The 17,855-nt window shown below is 48.7% G+C and overlaps 5 protein-coding genes across 5 annotated transcripts; 4 read left to right on the plus strand and 1 right to left on the minus strand.

The window, feature by feature from the left end:
- Positions 1 to 1,026: 1,026 nt before the first annotated feature.
- Positions 1,027 to 3,399, plus strand: N7471_009599 (OPT family oligopeptide transporter; the record flags this gene model as incomplete). Its single annotated transcript, XM_057282318.1, has 1 exon — positions 1,027 to 3,399. The coding sequence occupies one exon, from the start codon at positions 1,027 to 1,029 to the stop codon at positions 3,397 to 3,399; it is 2,373 nt and encodes a 790-aa protein (XP_057133201.1).
- A 435-nt stretch (positions 3,400 to 3,834) lies between these two features.
- Positions 3,835 to 4,334, plus strand: N7471_009600 (histone H2A.Z-specific chaperone CHZ1; the record flags this gene model as incomplete). The annotated part of the gene is made up of 3 exons (XM_057282319.1): positions 3,835 to 3,960; positions 4,023 to 4,032; positions 4,132 to 4,334. The coding sequence occupies 3 exons, from the start codon at positions 3,835 to 3,837 to the stop codon at positions 4,332 to 4,334; spliced, it is 339 nt and encodes a 112-aa protein (XP_057133202.1).
- A 466-nt stretch (positions 4,335 to 4,800) lies between these two features.
- On the plus strand, positions 4,801 to 6,119 carry N7471_009601 (SNARE domain- containing protein). Its single transcript, XM_057282320.1, has 4 exons — positions 4,801 to 4,940; positions 5,017 to 5,214; positions 5,302 to 5,395; positions 5,482 to 6,119. The coding sequence occupies exons 1-4, from the start codon at positions 4,930 to 4,932 to the stop codon at positions 5,683 to 5,685; spliced, it is 507 nt and encodes a 168-aa protein (XP_057133203.1). The 5' UTR covers positions 4,801 to 4,929; the 3' UTR covers positions 5,686 to 6,119.
- A 253-nt stretch (positions 6,120 to 6,372) lies between these two features.
- N7471_009602 (uncharacterized protein) lies at positions 6,373 to 7,554 on the minus strand (the record flags this gene model as incomplete). The annotated part of the gene is made up of 2 exons (XM_057282321.1): positions 6,373 to 7,455; positions 7,522 to 7,554. The coding sequence occupies 2 exons, from the start codon at positions 7,552 to 7,554 to the stop codon at positions 6,373 to 6,375; spliced, it is 1,116 nt and encodes a 371-aa protein (XP_057133204.1).
- A 3,067-nt stretch (positions 7,555 to 10,621) lies between these two features.
- N7471_009603 (glutamate synthase (NADH)) lies at positions 10,622 to 17,720 on the plus strand. The gene is given in 6 exon segments (XM_057282322.1): positions 10,622 to 10,862; positions 10,937 to 10,977; positions 11,045 to 14,391; positions 14,454 to 16,127; positions 16,145 to 17,115; positions 17,169 to 17,720. 6 exon segments carry the CDS (start codon positions 10,687 to 10,689, stop codon positions 17,308 to 17,310), a joined length of 6,351 nt encoding a protein of 2,116 aa, XP_057133205.1. The 5' UTR covers positions 10,622 to 10,686; the 3' UTR covers positions 17,311 to 17,720.
- Positions 17,721 to 17,855: the final 135 nt, after the last annotated feature.

Here is a 17,855-nt window from a genome sequence, read left to right on the forward strand (position 1 = left end):
ACGTTCTCAGCTTTTTTTATGGCGGGGCTGTATGATGTAATAGTGGGATGACTCTTAAGGCGGTGTCAGAGTATGGTATTAATACAGGATAAATACACGTCGCCATGGGATACCGCTTTTAATTTGTGTGTCTTGAGTTGTCTTTTGTCTTTGGTGAGGGTATTATTAGTACTGGTATGGTAAATAATGGATGCGTCATGGTGAATTCATGACGATACCCATAAAAAATTATTTATAACATGTCGTATTTTCATGGGTAGCGGATTAACTGGTTTCTCCGTCCCAGGTGTCCCAGGCGGACAATATAGGCAGAAATGGATATATTATGTAACCCGTTCCTAGCCCCGACCTCGGGAGCCCCCTGGCCATTCCATCATATGTACAAGTGCTGCTAGTAATAATGAACATTGTGGCTTGAGGCATAAACTGAATTCCCATTCTACCTAAAATGCGCCGTCAACTCTTCACACTATCCTAGTCTGGTCTCATCACAGACGGTATTAACTCTTTGGATAATCTAATGGAAAAACCTATGTATAGGGATTATTTTCTCAGATAATAGCCTACATATGTATGTTATTCTTATATACTCCAAGAAAGTCAAGAACCTTGGAACCCTATAATTCCTATCATCCTACCGAGTACACCGGACTCCGTATAGTTTTTACTTAATTATATCTACAAAATCTAGACAAATCGGAGCCCGGAGAAACTAGAATCTTCTCTTATTTCTTATTCTTTTTAAGCCTCCGGAAAAGGCTGGGCCAAGAAGGCTTGCGCCATCCGCGCTAAGCAATTTTTTTTTCTTGTCTTTGCCCTTGTACTTTGTAGATGTAACATGGCATTAACCTGGACTCCTCCAATCGGAGGTTTCTTGTGGATTGCGAATATTTACCCCAGTCGCACATCATGAGACATTTTCAAATACTTACAGAGTACAACATATACTAGTATATGTAGTTTCCGCTTGAAAATATATTTCATTTTAGTCTCTTTCATCTGGATTCCTCTGGATTCCTCTTAACCATGTTCGCTGCACTGAAGCGTAAGAGACCTGGGGACCAAACCCCCGAGGTCAAAATAGAGCAAGATAGTATGGGTTCAGAAGGCTCAGAGCTCTCTTCTAAAAGCCCAAAGGCGGTAGAGACCGCAGTGGATGAAGAGAACCTCCATTTCAAGGGCGAAACAGCCGCCATTGAACAAGAGACACATGATAACCCTGAGATTGCTGCATTACCCTTGTCTGTGAGACATCTGATCAACTTGACCGATGACCCCAGCCTACCGACAATCACCTTCCGTTACTTTGTGCTCTCGATCATCTTTGTTATCCCTGGAGCCTTTCTGTCGCAGATGAGCAACTTCCGCACAACCAAGGCACCATACTCCATCTTCTTTGTTCAAATCGCCTGTCACTATGCCGGCCACTTTATGGCCAGAGTCCTTCCTGATTGGAAGATTGGACTACCCGGTACTCGCTTTTCTTTTAGCCTGAACCCGGCCCCATGGAGCATCAAGGAGCATGTATTGGTCACACTGACTGCAGCTTCTGGGGCTACGTACAACCTGGGATATGCTCCCATCGTCCTCGCAGAGCTTTGGTACGGCACACGAGTAAATCCGGCGGTTGCGATATTTTTCATGCTTTCAATCGTATGGATTGGCTACTCCTTTGCTGCTTTGGCTCGACAAATTCTTCTGCCTGACCCGGAATACATCTGGCCTAAAGCTTTGATGCAGACCACCTTGTTCGAAACTTTCCGCAAAACAGACAACTCATCGGCTCTCGCTCGGCGCCAGATGAAGGTGTTCTTCTTCGCGCTTCTAGGGATGACCATGTGGCAATTCCTTCCAGAGTATGTCTTTCCGTTCACCTCATCCCTCGCCTTCCTCTGCTGGGTGGCACCTCGAAATCCGGTGGCCAACTTCATTGGCTCAGGTATTGGTGGCATGGGCTTCCTCAATCTCTCGTTGGATTGGTCAAATGTGAACTGGAATGGATCCTCAATCATGGCGACCCCATACTGGACGCAGGTCATCTTGTTCTTGGCATTTGCTTTCAATTGTTGGGTCCTCCTTCCTGCAGCAAAGTGGGGGAATCTGGGTTCCTTCAAGCACGGACTCATGTCAAACAGCCTTTTCCTGGGCAATGGTACAACCTACCCAACCCTCGACGTACTCACCCCAGACTATCACCTGAACGTGACCGCTTATGAGGAGTATGGGCCGATGTATATGGGTTTGCAAAATGTGTGGGCGACATTTTTCGACTACGCCAAACTTCCAGCAGCGGTCACTTGGATCTTGACGTTTGGATACGCACAGGTTTCCGGGAATCTCCAAAGAATATGGTCATCTCGCAATGCCGAGAAATCCACCAAGAACGAAAGCATCCATCACCAGTATCATGACCGTCTCAACGTGATCCAAAGACAGTACAAAGAAATTCCATGGTGGTGGTATGCCGCTCTATTCTCCGTAGCCTTTGTCATCCTGATTATATTCCTCGCCCTCGGACATCTCTTCATCCCAATCTGGACTTTGTTTGTGGCACTTGCGAGTGCTGCCGTCCTGGTCATTCCGTTTGCTTGGCTTTACGCCATTTCCAACTACCAGCTTGAAACTGGCTCTTTCAACGAACTCATGTACGGCTACATGGTCCACACAAAAGCCGGCAAGGCCCACCAACACCCTTGTGGTCCTTCTGTCTATGGGTCTATCGCGGGTGACGCCTGGTATCGTGCACAGTATATGCTCCAGGACCAAAAGATTGGTCACTACATGCACATTCCACCCCGCGCGGTTTTCTTCTCTCAGGTTTTCGGCACTTGTATGGGTGTTCCAATCAACTATGCCGTCATTCGTTGGATCATGGACACCAAAGGAGATTATCTGACTGGCAAGAAAACGGACCCACTGAATCAATGGACAGGACAGGCCTTGCGAACTTCCAACACAATGGGAGTTCAGTACGCTGTGCTTGGTCCAAAGAGGCTTTTTGCTGAGACGGAAATGGCCGTGCTTCCCTGGTCATTCCTTATAGGGGCAGTGATTCCTCCTGTTCTCTTCTGTTTCCACCGGTTTTTCCCCCGGCTTCGAATTGACTTGTGGAACGTCAGTATCTTTTTTGGAGGATTAGCGATGTTCTATGGTAACATCAGTACTGGTTACACATCTGCCATTATTGGTGGATATGTTGTAATGTATTGGGCATACCGTCGCCATTTCGAGGTCTGGAAGCGGTATAATTACCTGCTTGCTGCTGCGTTTGATGCTGGATTTAACCTCAACATGTTGCTCGTCTTCTTCTTTTTCGGAGCAGGCAAGCAAATTTCGATGCCAAAATGGTGGGGCAATAATGCGACGTCTGTGGAAAGATGCTTCGCTCTCGACAGCTGATTTGCTTTCTTAATTCGGTAAAGGAATAGCTGATATCATGAATTCTACTATGAAATTTGCCTCCTTACACTTTACAAATGCAGACAAAAGAAGCGCCCTAGTATGTTGTAAGATCGTTGATGGCCTGGGGCTATCACCTGCCCATATGAACAAGTTAGATATGTTTATCTTGCTATGTAGGCAATTTCTAACAGCTTGCTTACTTTGCTCTTTCAATTCATTTTCAGTTGGTACTTGTACTTGATGCCTCAGGGCAAGATTTGTCACGGGGTTTGAGCACCCGTGGTAGCCAATCAGACGGCGAGATCGCCCTTACAGGTTGTTTTGGTTCGAGGGGGAGACCTTACTTTGCAGACCGTCTTTTAAATTCCACTTGCCCCCTTCCCACCAACCATCCTTCCTACAATTCTTCATCCACTCTAAATAAATCTCATTATGGCTGACCAGGCGACTATTTCCAACTCCAACCAGGAAGCCTTCGCCAAGGGCAAGGGCAAGGCTGACCCCACGCCAGATATGAGCATGGACGAGGAAAGCGAGTCTGAGAGCGAGAATGAGATCGTGAGTCTGCAATTTCCACGCCCAACTACTTCTTTTATGCTGACTTTCTTGCGTGTTACTAGGCCGACAATGGTATGTACCCCCACTATCACCCAAGCAACCCATGTCTGAATGACTACATGCGCCAGAACGACCATCAATTGCCTTCATACTGACCCTTTCTGTTCATAGACGAGGAGGATGACACACAAGACAACCTCAACGACCCCATCGATCAGAGCAATATCATCCAGGGTGGCCGCCGCACACGCGGCAAGGTCATCGACTACTCCAAGATTTCCACCGATGAGATGGAGGATGACGAGGATGATGATGAGGAATATGAGAGCCGCGAGGACAACCAGACCAACGATGATGATCAGATGCGCGACTAAGCTCGATGAATACAAAACTTCCGGGTGGCATGGAATTGCTTTGAACGATAGGCGCCACGGATCGGTCCACGGTGTTTTTTTTCGCGTGTGTCCATAACATGTCTCGCGGTTCTGTGATGACAATGAATCAATGAATATCTCTTCGGAGTTCTTTTTCCAACCCCGCTAATATACACTTAATCTATTGACTATGGGTTGGCCGATGTTCAGCCTATGATGATGTAATTTGTAGAACAAATGGATCCATATCTCTAGGGCTATAACTTGGAATGAGCAATGCTTTGCCCATTGTATCCCATCGTAATCAATCCCAAATGATTAAATTGACAATAAACAGATTCCCATATGAACCACAACTGCTGTGTATCTCGCGTGTCGATTTCCAGTACTTGGGCTATCACGTGCTGTTCGGCGAATGATAACGCTATGGCCACCTTGATGTTTTTATCTCCGCAAGCATCAACGACTCAAACAGTGATCGTCTTGGATTTTGACCTTTGCGAAATGCTCGATTACCGTTGAACAAATTATCTATCTGCAATTTATGTTCCTCCTCTTCCTTCGTCGCGAACTCTAGCTACATTCCGCGACCGTCATGGCTTCACGGTATAGTTCCACCATCAATCTCTCGGTTCATTATGGGCTGTTCTTCAGTCAGCTAATGCAGCAGTAATCTAAATAGATTTCCGCGTCAACGTGATCCCCGCGCCTCTTCGTCTCTCTTCGATCAATACGGTGGCGACTCTCGCCAAGCTAGCAGATCGCCTGCCCAACAACCAGGTGGATACGGGTACGGAGGCTACTCCAGTCCAGCACCTAATGGTCCTGCGAGTAGCGGTGCAGTTGGAGCGGGATATCAGAGTGCATCGCCCGACAAAAAGTGCGTTGAGTGGCTCATGATCTATTGAGATCGGCGGACGTTCTTCTGAGGATGTATGTATAGTTGCTAACCAAGGCTTTGCTATAGGGGACACTACTCCGATGCAGTTCTCTCATCTCTCGAGTCACAAAATGATGCTGAAGTTGAGGGTATCAGCGCCAAGGTAAAAATGTTGAAGAATGTAAGAAGCCTCGCGCCCATACCTCCAGACCCAGCAAAAGCAGGTGGTCATTTGAAATGACAACCGCTGACAGGAAAACCATCTAGATCACACTTGCAATTGGTGATGAAATCCGAGATACCGCACACATGACCGATCTCAACGATTCATTCGATAACACCCGAGTCCGACTCCGCGGGAATATGAACCGCATGCTTCGCATGGCCGAGAGCACCGGCGTCGGCTGGCGAGTCTGGCTCGGCTTCTTTTTCGCTGTCTTCCTCCTGTTCTTCTATGTGTGGATATTCTGAACGTATACCCTTGCTGTCTCTCTAAGATGTGCACTCGCGCTCTATACCATGTCGACCACGCCCAATTTCTCGTCTTTATCATCTTTAATCTCTCGTCTTACTTCTCGCAAAACCCAGCGACTTGCTCTTTTACTTGATCTCATATGGATCGAGCCACGCACATGACTTATCAATATCTTCAGCATGGGAATCTTGGCTTTGGCGCTACGAGGTGTTCTGGGACTATGGGTTCTTTGAGCTATGTATATGCAAACCCCTGCCATGGGCTCAGATGTCGGACATGTACCGATTTCTGGGTCGGCACGTTGTGGATCTGCCTGGTATTCATCTCCGGAGATAATTCAGGAAAATTGTCTAATGTGATCCGACGATGGTTAGGTTATTTCTGGCTTTGATTTTGGAAGATGTTTGAAGTAAACCGTACATAATGCATATAAAACAATATACAGGGATTGACCTAGTACAACAAACCATTCTAGTTGAACTTTACATATGTACTTTCTGGGACTGTGGATGTTTACTTCAGAACGCGTTTGAAGTCATGTTCATTGAATTTGCTAATAGAATAGGTATCATAAGCTGCCATCAAAACTCCCAAGGCAGACCCCCCGAGATCCATATTTTCATGCTGACACAAAACGCCGTAGAGGAAATTGAACAAGTATACCCTCATTTTGAATAGCCTTTCTAGTTCAGACTATCCCTAGGCCCACCGATGTGTCGCGGGAACCTTCTCGCAAACCCGCTTCGTCGGCTGCCCTGACTGGTTATGGATGCGCGCAGGTCTTCGTCGCTGTAAAGCATGTTGCTAGAATCAAACGCATCGCCACCACCGCTCCAGCGATTGAGGAAACGGCGCTGGGCTTCAGTCTCGGGCTCGCGGCGCAGAGTCGGAGGTGGAGGTAAGCCACCACGACTGTTTGGCGTGCTGGTGCGGAAGTTCTCGGCAAACCTGGTTTGAATGATACTGGGTTCGTTTTCCTCTTCCTCATCACTCAGGTCTTCTTCGCTGTCTGTGTGCTGCCATTCCCCTTCCTGCCCCGAGACTTGCTCTGCAGCATCGGGAATATCATCGTCGAGGTCGCGCGTCATGCCTTCACTCACACTCTCACCGTCGGCGGCAGGTATCTCCGCATCTAGATCAGGCTGATTATCGAAATTGTCCTCTTCGTCATCGTCATCATACAGGCCTGAGCCCTCATAGTCATCATCGGCGAACCCTTCAGGGATGTCATCATCCAAGTCACGCTCCATGTATTCTCCTTGATCGCTGATGTCATCTTCCTCAAGCCCTTCTTCGCCTTCCTCGATAAGACCTGAGGCCTCCTCCTCCGCGTTGGGGATATCGTCATCCAAATCGCGTTCCACGCCTTCGTCCTCTTCTACTTCCCCTCTCTGAATTCCCATGTCATCCTCCATGATTCCTTCTCCCTCTGCAGCTTCCATCTCAGCCGCAGCCGCCTGTAGTGCCTCTTCGCGCTCCGCTTCCTCCTCTTTCATACCGAGCATTGTTCTCGCACATCCCGCCGGCTTGATCCATGAGTATCCGAACGACGCGATGTTCATTTTTCGAGCGCGTAGCGAGCGTTCTTCTGCGGCTAATGTAGCGATTGTGTTGGCAGAAGAGCGGGATGGCATGAATGAGCGATTACTGCTGGACGTGCCGTTGGCATTGCGTCGGGCGAGGTGGTTTGCAGCGGAATTGTCGCCAGCTTGTTGATCGGAGGTGGAGCGATATGGTTGGGAAGATCCGAACCAAAGTTCGTGGGACTATCGAATTGTTAGTATCCTCCAGGGCTGTTTGAGAAGCTTGGATCGCCAGAGCCTGGCACTTACGTCGCGCGGGGTGATGGATGAAAGGGTGAACATCGTTGCAATGATTGTTTCAATGACAATGTCGGATTTGGGAATACCCTGGTGCCTCCAGGGCTATTCTGAGGTATCTCTGCTCATGGAGCTTTGTGGGGATGTCCTGCGACTTGCAAATACGGCGCTTTGTAGCAGTGCTTTTAAGTAGCGGTTCGTTTATGGTACGGCGAGTGGAGTGGCCACTGGTGCTAGGACTTCACGACGCGTGTGGGATTTAATGTTGGAAAGAAGAAGATATAGAGAAGCAATTGGAGATGTCAATATAGGCGGTATAATCAACCTTGGAAAGGTCCAACGGGGAAAGCGCGCAGAAAAGGCCAGAGCTCCACAGCCAATCAATTCAACTATGCGGGGAATATCCCAACCCTATATATACATACCTACTTTGTATGATGCTTCAATTTACTACATTCAGAGCTATAGTATATAAAGTATATAAAGTATATATCATCATATATCATCATATATATATATCCTCTAGCAAATTGAGCCTTATTATATTCCACATACTATCTCCTATTAACATTGAAAACATTTATAGCTTTAAATGACACTCTATACGGATCTAAGCATCAGTCTGAATTTTGTTTAAAATAAGGAAGTGTACTATGTAGTAGCTTCAGTCCAAGGCAAACTAGCAATCTCCTCCCCTAATTCAAGAACAAAACCCAGCCAATTATAATGCTGGCCGTTTATTAATCTGGGCCCTTAGCTACAGGCACTGCATATGTACTCCGTACTACGATGCATAAATCTAGGACCAGCCAGTGGAGATGTGAGCTCTCAGCCAAATGACTACTGGGACCTACCTGGTGCGAAATCCAACTCCCAAGACCTGAATACAGGAGGAAGTGAGATGGCGCTTCACCGATATTTCAATTGCGATGCCTAGAAACTTCGATGCGGTTCTAAAGTTGTACACTGTGAGAAGGAGGTGTTAGGGTGCATCCAAAATCAACTTAATATTAGTTTGAGTGATTAAGCTCTATCATAGTCAATAAATATATAAAGATTTCTGCCAATGTCTTAATATTTCTTTCCGGAATTACCCGATGCCAGCGGTCAACCCGGTGAACCTAAAGTGGACAAGAGGATATCCGGGAAAAGCCGGGTTAACACCTGCTGTAGCTTTCCCCGAAATCATGACGTTTGATGTTGTTTTCTTACTTTCATCCTGACGTTGATTGGCAGAGAAAAGGCGGGGATCATGTGATATCCACTCTGATCTGGTTCCGGGTCTGGTAGACCAGGTGAAATATTACGGTATACATTACATACATTGCATAGGGGCTTTGGACATAGTGATGTCCGATGTGAACTATAAGGTATTAGGATTATACTCGTCCTGTTTCACCCGATAATAGTGATGTACATCTGTATATTGTAATGGGCTGACACTATAGTAGACAGGCGAAAAAAGGAGAAGAGATCCTTTGAGAAATCAGAGTTATGTATTCTCATTATCATCATTTACCTTATCTACATATGTATAGATCTTCACATGTCTAGACGGGTCACTTTCCTCCGGACTCTATTTAACTCCAAGTTATACAATGGGGTAAAGCATAAATGAAATGTAAAACATGGGGAAGCATGCATTCCGATCAATCAACGGCTGAATCCCCATACATATGTAATCCTGAGGGTACTGGAGGCAATCCCAGCGAGTAAACGGGCAGGTAATTTGGACAGAACGATGATAAGCAGTTTAGATGACCTCAAAGAATGAGCCAGGGAAAATGGCCACCAATCCGCAAACGGTTCAGGGCCCGAAATCGGGCTATGCTGGCATCTACAAGCCAAGAAGATGATAGAGAGGGAAAACCCGGGACAGGGGACTTCCAAGGCCGTTGTCGGATGTGTATGGAGGAGTACCGTTACAGGTATTTATGCATCATCCATGGATGTCTTTTAAGGTGTCCAATTAATAATTTACTTGTTTTCCTTGACATACCTTTTTTTTTGTATCTTTTCTGTATCATCTTGAATATAAAGATGTCCTTCTTATTTAAATCGGTACTTTTGCTTGGGATGGTTTAGTACTTTTTCAAGTTCCCCCTCCTGCAGAAAGGTATGCAGACTAAATGCAAACCAGCGGCTCGAAACCAAATGGAATAAGCACTACATCTTTGCCCCACTGGGGAGTGCACCCCATGTACCCAGGACTCCCTCCAATATGTGAGGATTGCCTTATTTCTGGTACGGGAGTATGTACTTTATACCTCTGTTCGTATGTATATGTCCAATGAGCAGCTCTAATCTTTTTATGGGTCTACGGGCCTATGGGCCTATGGGGCCGCCCGGCCCACTAGACCTTGTTTGAGCTTTGGAGAGAATTAGAGAATAGAGAATAGGGTGGACATAAATATAACAAATAGATGTCTGAAGTAGTATAAGTATATAATATATAATATATAATATAACAATAAATATAGTATACTAGGTAATATAGTATATAGCATGTACTAAAGTTGGTTGACGTAGTAAGGAGCTAATCCTCGTAAAGTCTTTATTCTGATTGGTCGAGTGATGCTTATCTTGGGATGATTTGCACTCCGTAATCATAATGATTATCATTACTTCCCTGGAATGCTCTTCTGTTTCCGTCTACTAAGGTTATTTCCCATGTTCAAATGTCTGATGTTCACAGTAGAGAGCTTCCTAAGGTGGCATGTTGTAGCATTGTATGTAGCAGTGTAGCATGTTGCATGTTTCACTTATTCTTTCTCATATTTCTTGCACTTGACCTCCCCTTACCGTTCTCTTGGCTGCTTTCACCTATTTGCCACGGTAGACCTCCCCCACCATTGTAAATTTCCCTTTTTGGGTACATCGGGGCTTGCAATCCCCGGACCTGCTGTCCCGCCGTAATCGCCCATCCTTTTTTTTTTTCCCTCTCTCCCTCTCCCCCTCCTTTTATTCTCTAGTTCTCCTTTTACCTTTCCCCCCTCTTCTATCTTCAACTCTTTCGGAGAAGCTGGGTGATCATTGACACGTTTGTTCCTCCCTCACCCGCGCTGCGACACCCTGTGACGACATCGGCAACTGCCAACCCCCAAATCGGTGGGGTCTCTTCCTAGAAACCATTCCCTTCAGTTACCATTCCATTCTCTGTCGGCTCCCGGCGGAAGAATGGGTCTTAACTTGGAGGAGCTCTATGGCAAAGATATAAGTGAAGAACAGGCTCCTCATGAGTATTCTCAGTACCAACCCAAAAAGGGTTATGGCTGGGCCAATGCTCTGCCTGAGCGGCAAGGTCTGTACGACCCTGAATATGAGAAGGATGCCTGTGGTGTAGGCTTCGCCGCGTGAGTCAAATTCCCTAAGACTGGGCCCCCAATTGGAGACATGAGGACCAACCCAATTCTGACGGACAAATCAGTCACATCAAGGGCAAGCCAAGCCACAAGATTGTTAGCGATGGTAAGTGCCAGTTTTCTGTTCTTGGAGCTCAATGTCAGAACAAATGAAGCTGATAGGAATTGAACAGCCCGCAATCTGCTATGCAACATGACCCACAGAGGAGCCGTTGGCTCTGATGCGCGGGACGGTGACGGTGCTGGTGTAATGACCAGTATTCCACACAAGTTCTTCATTAAGAACTTCGCCCGTGAGGTGGGTGTGGATCTCCCCCCGTTGGGACAATATGCTGTCGGCAACTTGTTCTTTAAGCCCGATGAGGAGGCCCTCAAGCAGTCCATAGCAGGGTTTGAGGAACTGGCCACGACACTTGGCTTGCGCGTTCTTGGATGGCGTGAAGTGCCCCGGGATTCAACTATTCTTGGTCCTGCCGCACTCTCTCGAGAGCCCATTATTATGCAGCCATTTGTGGTCTTGAAATCGGCATATGGTGAAGGCAACAAGCCGGAGATCACTGACACTGAAAAGTTCGACGAGAGAACTTTTGAGCTTCAGCTGTACGTTCTACGAAAGCGTGCCACCCATGTGATAGGCCTCGGAAACTGGTTCTACCTCTGCTCTCTCAGCAACCGGAACATCGTCTACAAGGGTCAACTCTCTCCCGTTCAAGTGTACACGTACTACCACGATTTAGTGAACGTAGACTACGAGGGCCACTTTGCCCTAGTACACTCTCGGTTCTCTACCAACACATTCCCATCCTGGGATCGTGCCCAACCCCTACGATGGGCTGCCCATAACGGTGAAATCAACACCTTGCGAGGAAATAAAAACTGGATGCGCGCACGAGAGGGTGTCCTGCGGTCAGAGGTCTTCGGTGAGGAGCTTGACAAGCTTTACCCTATTGTTGAGGACGGTGGTTCCGACTCGGCTGCGTTTGATAACGTGCTTGAACTACTCATGATCAACGGCGTTCTGTCTCTTCCCGAGGCAGTGATGATTATGATCCCCGAGGCCTGGCAGGACAACCCAGCCATGGATCCAGCCAAGTCCGCTTTTTACGAGTGGGCTGCCTGTCAGATGGAACCTTGGGATGGCCCAGCTCTTTTCACTTTCTCCGATGGACGCTATTGCGGTGCTAATCTTGACCGTAACGGTCTCCGTCCCTGCCGTTTCTACGTAATGGACGATGACCGCATTGTCTGTGCTTCCGAGGTCGGTGCTATTGATATTGACCCCGAGAGAGTCGTTCAAAAGGGTCGCTTGCAGCCTGGAAAGATGCTTCTGGTTGATACCGTGGCTGGGCGGATCATTGATGACGCTGAGCTCAAGCAGACTGTTGCCCACCGCCATGACTTTGCCGGCTGGCTGGACAAGGGGCTTCTGAAACTCCCTGCTATCAATAAGATGCTTCTTGACTCCAACGTTGATCTTTCTTTTGCTCTGGATAACAACACCATTCAGAACGACCCTCGCCTCCGAGTATTCGGGTACTCCTTTGAACAAGTCAGCTTGATTCTTGGCCCTATGGCCGCAGACTCCAAGGAAGCTTTGGGTTCTATGGGCAATGATGCACCTCTCGCCTGTATTGCCCAACAGCCTCGCCTACTCTACGAGTACTTCCGCCAGCTCTTTGCTCAGGTCACAAACCCTCCCATTGACCCTATCAGAGAAGCTGTAGTTATGTCCCTCGAATGTTACGTCGGTCCTCAGGGAAACCTGCTTGAAATGGACCCTTCGCAATGTCACCGCCTGCGTCTTCCCTCTCCTATCCTGAGCATTCCCGAGTTCAATGCTTTGAAGAATGTCAACATAGCCCACAAGGATTGGACTGTGCGAACCATCGATATCACATTCGAGAAGAGCAAGGGCACTGCTGGTTATATTGAAGCACTCGATTCCATCTGCGATGGTGCCACTGAAGCTATCCAGAATGGCGACAAGGTCATCATTCTCTCCGACCGTGCTACATCCGCCGACCGCGTTCCAGTCTCTGCCTTGTTGGCTACCGGTCTGGTGCACCACCATCTCGTCCGAAACAAGTGGAGATCGCTTGCCGCCCTGGCAGTTGAAACTGCTGAGGCTCGCGAGGTCCACCACCACTGTGTTCTGCTAGGATATGGTGCCGATGCCATTAACCCTTACCTGGCGCTAGAATGTATTCTCAAGATGAACCGGGAGAAGTTGATCCGCAAGGACATCCCCGATGAGAAGGTTGTTCAGAACTACAAGTCATCCTGTGATGGTGGTATCCTCAAGGTCATGAGTAAGATGGGTATCTCTACTCTCCAGTCCTACAAAGGTGCCCAGATTTTCGAAGCCCTTGGCATCGACGACAGCGTTATCGATCGCTGCTTCTCTGGTACTGCTAGTCGCATCCGTGGTATCACATTTGATCTGATCGCCCAGGATGCTTTCGCCTTCCACGAGCGTGGGTACCCTTCGCGTCCAATTGTCGAAGTTCCCGGTCTGCCCGAATCCGGCGAGTACCACTGGCGTGATGGAGGAGAGGCCCATATCAACGATCCCACTAGCATTGCCAACGTGCAGGATGCCGTTCGCACCAAGAATGACAAGTCCTACGAGGCCTACGCCAAGTCCGCACATGAACAGATCAAGAACTGTACTTTGCGTGGAATGCTGGACTTCGATTTCGACCAGCGTACGCCTATTCCCATTGACCAAGTCGAGCCTTGGACCGAAATTGTCCGTCGCTTCGTGACCGGTGCCATGTCCTACGGATCCATCTCCATGGAATCCCACTCGACAATTGCCATTGCCATGAACCGCTTGGGCGGCAAGTCCAACACTGGCGAGGGTGGCGAAGATGCCGAGCGTAGCAAGAGAATGGAGAACGGCGACACGATGCGATCCGCCATCAAGCAGATTGCTTCTGGTCGATTCGGTGTGACATCCAACTACCTAGCCGACGCCGATGAACTGCAAATCAAGATGGCCCAGGGTGCCAAGCCCGGTGAGGGTGGTGAATTACCTGGCCACAAGGTCGTCGGCCCCATTGCTCGCACTCGGTTCTCCACACCGGGAGTCGGTCTTATCTCCCCGCCCCCGCACCACGATATCTACTCCATTGAAGATTTGAAGCAACTTATCTACGATCTCAAGTGCTCTAATCCTCGAGCTCGTGTCTCCGTCAAGCTCGTATCTGAGGTTGGTGTTGGTATTGTCGCCTCTGGTGTGGCCAAGGCCAAGGCTGATCACATCTTGATCTCTGGTCATGATGGTGGTACCGGTGCCTCGCGCTGGACCGGTATCAAGTATGCCGGTCTTCCATGGGAATTGGGTCTTGCAGAGACTCATCAAACTCTGGTTCTGAACGATCTTCGTGGTCGTGTTGTGGTCCAGACTGATGGCCAAATTCGTACCGGCCGTGACCTTGCTATCGCCTGTCTGCTTGGAGCGGAAGAATATGGGTTTGCCACAACTCCTTTGATCGCATTAGGATGCATTATGATGAGAGTGAGTACATTCAGTCTTTGATTTCTTGACGAGCGGCCTACTAACAAATATATTTCCCCTAGAAATGTCATTTGAATACCTGCCCTGTTGGTATCGCGACTCAGGATCCCGAACTGAGGCAGAAATTCAAGGGTACACCGGAGCATGTTATCAACTTCTTCTACTATGTCGCCAACGAGATGCGTGCTATCATGGCCAGGCTGGGTATTCGTTCAGTCAACGAGATGGTCGGTCGTGCTGAGCTGCTCAAGGTTCGGGACGATATTCGTAATGTCAAGCAGGAACGAATTGACCTGTCACTCATCCTGACACCCGCTCACTCACTTCGCCCTGGAGTCGCTACCTACAATGTTCGCAAGCAGGATCACCGCCTCCACACCCGCTTGGACAACAAGTTGATTGCTGAATCGGAGCTCGCTCTCGAGAAGGGTCTACCTTGTCGAATTGAATGTGATATCGTTAACACCGACCGTGCTTTGGGTGCTACTCTCTCCTATCAGATCAGCAGACGTTATGGCGAAGCTGGTCTTCCTCAAGATACCATCCACGCGAACATTAAGGGCTCTGCTGGTCAGTCCTTTGGTGCCTTCCTCGCCCCCGGTGTCACCCTTGAGCTTGAAGGTGATGCCAACGACTATGTCGGCAAGGGTCTCTCTGGTGGCCGTCTCATCGTCTACCCCCCGCGCGGAGCCGCTTTCAAGGCTGAAGAAAACGTCATCGTCGGTAATACCTGTCTTTACGGTGCCACCCGCGGAACTTGCTACTTCCGTGGTATGGCTGCTGAGCGTTTTGCTGTCCGTAACTCTGGTGCCACTGTCGTCGTTGAGGGTGTTGGTGACCACGGATGTGAGTACATGACTGGTGGTCGTGTACTCAACCTCGGACCCACTGGCCGCAACTTCGCTGCTGGTATGTCTGGTGGTATTGCCTACGTTCTGGATAAGAACCAGGACTTCCATTCCAAGGTCAACTTGGAGATGGTTGAGATCTCCAGTATCGAAGACCCATCGGAGATTGCCTTTGTTCGTGGTTTGGTTGAAGACCATCACCATTACACTGGCTCTGAGTTGGCTGCTCGCATCCTGCTCGACTTTACTCGTGCTCTCCCCCACTTCGTCAAGGTTCTGCCAACCGACTACAAGCGCGTCATGGAGGAAGAGGCTGCCAAGGCGGAGGCTGCGAAGAAGGCCGAATTCACTCTTCCTCAGCTTCCTAGCACTAAGGTCAAAGCCGAGAAGGCCAAGGCCGATGACTCCAAGAAGACTGACTTGCTGGATATTGAAGACAGCATTAGCGATTCGAAGACTGAGAAAAAGCGATCCGCATTGATCTTGGACAAAACAAGAGGTTTCATGAAGTACAGCCGCCGCAGTGAAAAGTACCGCAACGCAACAACCCGTACTCGCGACTGGGGCGAGATCTCCCACCGCCTCAGCGAGGACGAGCTCAAATACCAGTCGGCCCGTTGTATGGACTGTGGTGTTCCATTCTGCCAGTCCGACACTGGCTGTCCCATTTCCAACATCATTCCTAAATGGAACGAATTGGTGTTCCAAAATCAGTGGCAAGATGCTTTGAACCGTCTGCTCATGACCAACAACTTCCCCGAGTTCACTGGTCGTGTCTGCCCTGCACCCTGCGAAGGCTCCTGTGTTCTAGGCATCAACGAAGACCCCGTCGGTATCAAATCCATCGAGTGCGCGATCATTGACCGTGGATTCGAGATGGGCTGGATGGTTCCCTGCCCCCTAAGACCCGCTCTGGCAAGACCATTTCTATCATCGGCTCTGGGCCTGCTGGCTTGGCTGCTGCTGATCAGCTTAACCGCGCTGGTCACAGTGTCACCGTTTATGAGCGTGCCGACCGAATGGGTGGTCTTCTTATGTATGGTATCCCCAACATGAAACTTGACAAGAAGGTTGTCCAGCGCCGTATCGACCTCATGGCCGCCGAAGGTATCAAGTTCGTTGCAGGCACTGCTGTTGGCCCTGACTGCGAGGTTTCTCTGCAATCTCTCCGTGCCACAAACGATGCTGTCATTGTTGCCACTGGCGCCACTGTTGCGCGTGATCTCAAGGTCACTGGTCGTGAATTGGATGGTGTGCACTTTGCCATGCAGTTCTTGCATAAGAACACCAAGTCCCTCCTCGACTCTGGTCTTTCAGATGGCGAATACATCTCTGCTAAGGACAAGCATGTCGTCGTCATTGGTGGTGGTGATACCGGCAACGATTGTATTGGTACCTCTGTCCGCCATGGTGCCAAGTCGGTGACCAACTTCGAGTTGTTGCCCCAGCCTCCCCCAGAGCGTGCCCGTGACAATCCCTGGCCTCAGTGGCCCCGTATCTACCGTGTCGACTATGGTCACACCGAGGTCAAGACGCACATGGGCAAGGACCCACGTGAGTACTGTGTCATGTCGACCGAGTTCGTTGACGATGGCAACAACCGCGTCAAGGGCATCAACACTGTCCGGGTTGAGTGGGCCAAGAGCGCCACCGGCGGCTGGGACATGAAGACCGTCGAGGGCAGCGAGCAATTTTTCCCCGCTGACCTTGTCCTCCTATCTATGGGATTCTTGGGTCCCGAGGATCGTGTCTTTGGTGAAGATATTGAGCTTGATCCTCGCAAGAACATCAAGACTCCTCCCGGCCACTACTCGACGAACATTCCCGGTGTCTATGCGGCAGGTGACTGTCGCCGTGGACAGTCTTTGATTGTCTGGTGAGTTTTCGTCCAATTTTCTTATGACTAGCAATTTACTAATATAATTCCAGGGGTATCAACGAAGGTCGCCAGTGTGCTCGCGAAGTGGATTCTTTCCTCAGCGGAACCAGCTCCCAGCTCCCAGTCACCGGTGGTATCGTCCGTCGTCCTGCTATCGACTCTGTTCCCCAACCCACTGAGGTTGCTGCTTGAGTTAGCGGCGATGCGGGACATGTTTACGACTTTGACGGCCATTATCACAATAAAAGTTTCATTTCGATGCGGGAAAGTCCATCAAATGGGATAAACTTGAGGCATAGACTGGATTCCATGGTGTTGGTTCTCTGCGCGAATGAAAAAAAAGGCTTCAGTACTGCGCTTTCTTGAGTTTGGCTTTCTACGTTTTACTTTATTTTTTTTTTTTTTGCTTCAGCGTTTTTTTTTTCTTCCCCCAGGGTCTGCAAGGTGTTTAGAGCGTCTGCCATTCGGTGATCTCTCTATTTCTGCTGTACATAGCTTTTCTGCAAATCCGACTATGTTCCATCATTATTTCAAATTCGCCTACAAAGCTGGATGCCTCCTTTTCTTTGAGGCTCTCGATGTCTTTGTGAGAAAGAAGAGTCAACAATGTCTTTATGCTTCTTTCTTTGACAACTTCCCCTTGTTAAACTTGCATGGCTTTGATGGCTAAACTATATAACCGTCCTTATATCCCTTGCTTTTTCGGTCCATTCCATGCAATCATTTTAACTAATCCA

The sequence above is a fragment of the Penicillium samsonianum genome, assembly GCF_028829775.1.
Source record: "Penicillium samsonianum strain IBT 33392 chromosome Unknown utg000005l_segment0_segment0, whole genome shotgun sequence".
Classification (NCBI taxonomy): Eukaryota; Fungi; Ascomycota; class Eurotiomycetes; order Eurotiales; family Aspergillaceae; genus Penicillium; species Penicillium samsonianum.

Excerpts from the sequence above, each read along its gene's own strand:
- N7471_009603 (XM_057282322.1), top strand. The coding sequence starts at position 10,687 with ATGGGTCTTAACTTGGAGGAGCTCTATGGCAAAGATATAAGTGAAGAA. Across the intron at positions 14,392-14,453 it reads TAGGATGCATTATGATGAGA|AAATGTCATTTGAATACCTG; the intron begins GTGAGTACATTC and ends TATTTCCCCTAG. Across the intron at positions 17,116-17,168 it reads GGACAGTCTTTGATTGTCTG|GGGTATCAACGAAGGTCGCC; the intron begins GTGAGTTTTCGT and ends ATATAATTCCAG.
- N7471_009601 (XM_057282320.1), top strand. Across the intron at positions 5,215-5,301 it reads AGTGCATCGCCCGACAAAAA|GGGACACTACTCCGATGCAG; the intron begins GTGCGTTGAGTG and ends GCTTTGCTATAG. Across the intron at positions 5,396-5,481 it reads AGGTAAAAATGTTGAAGAAT|ATCACACTTGCAATTGGTGA; the intron begins GTAAGAAGCCTC and ends AAAACCATCTAG.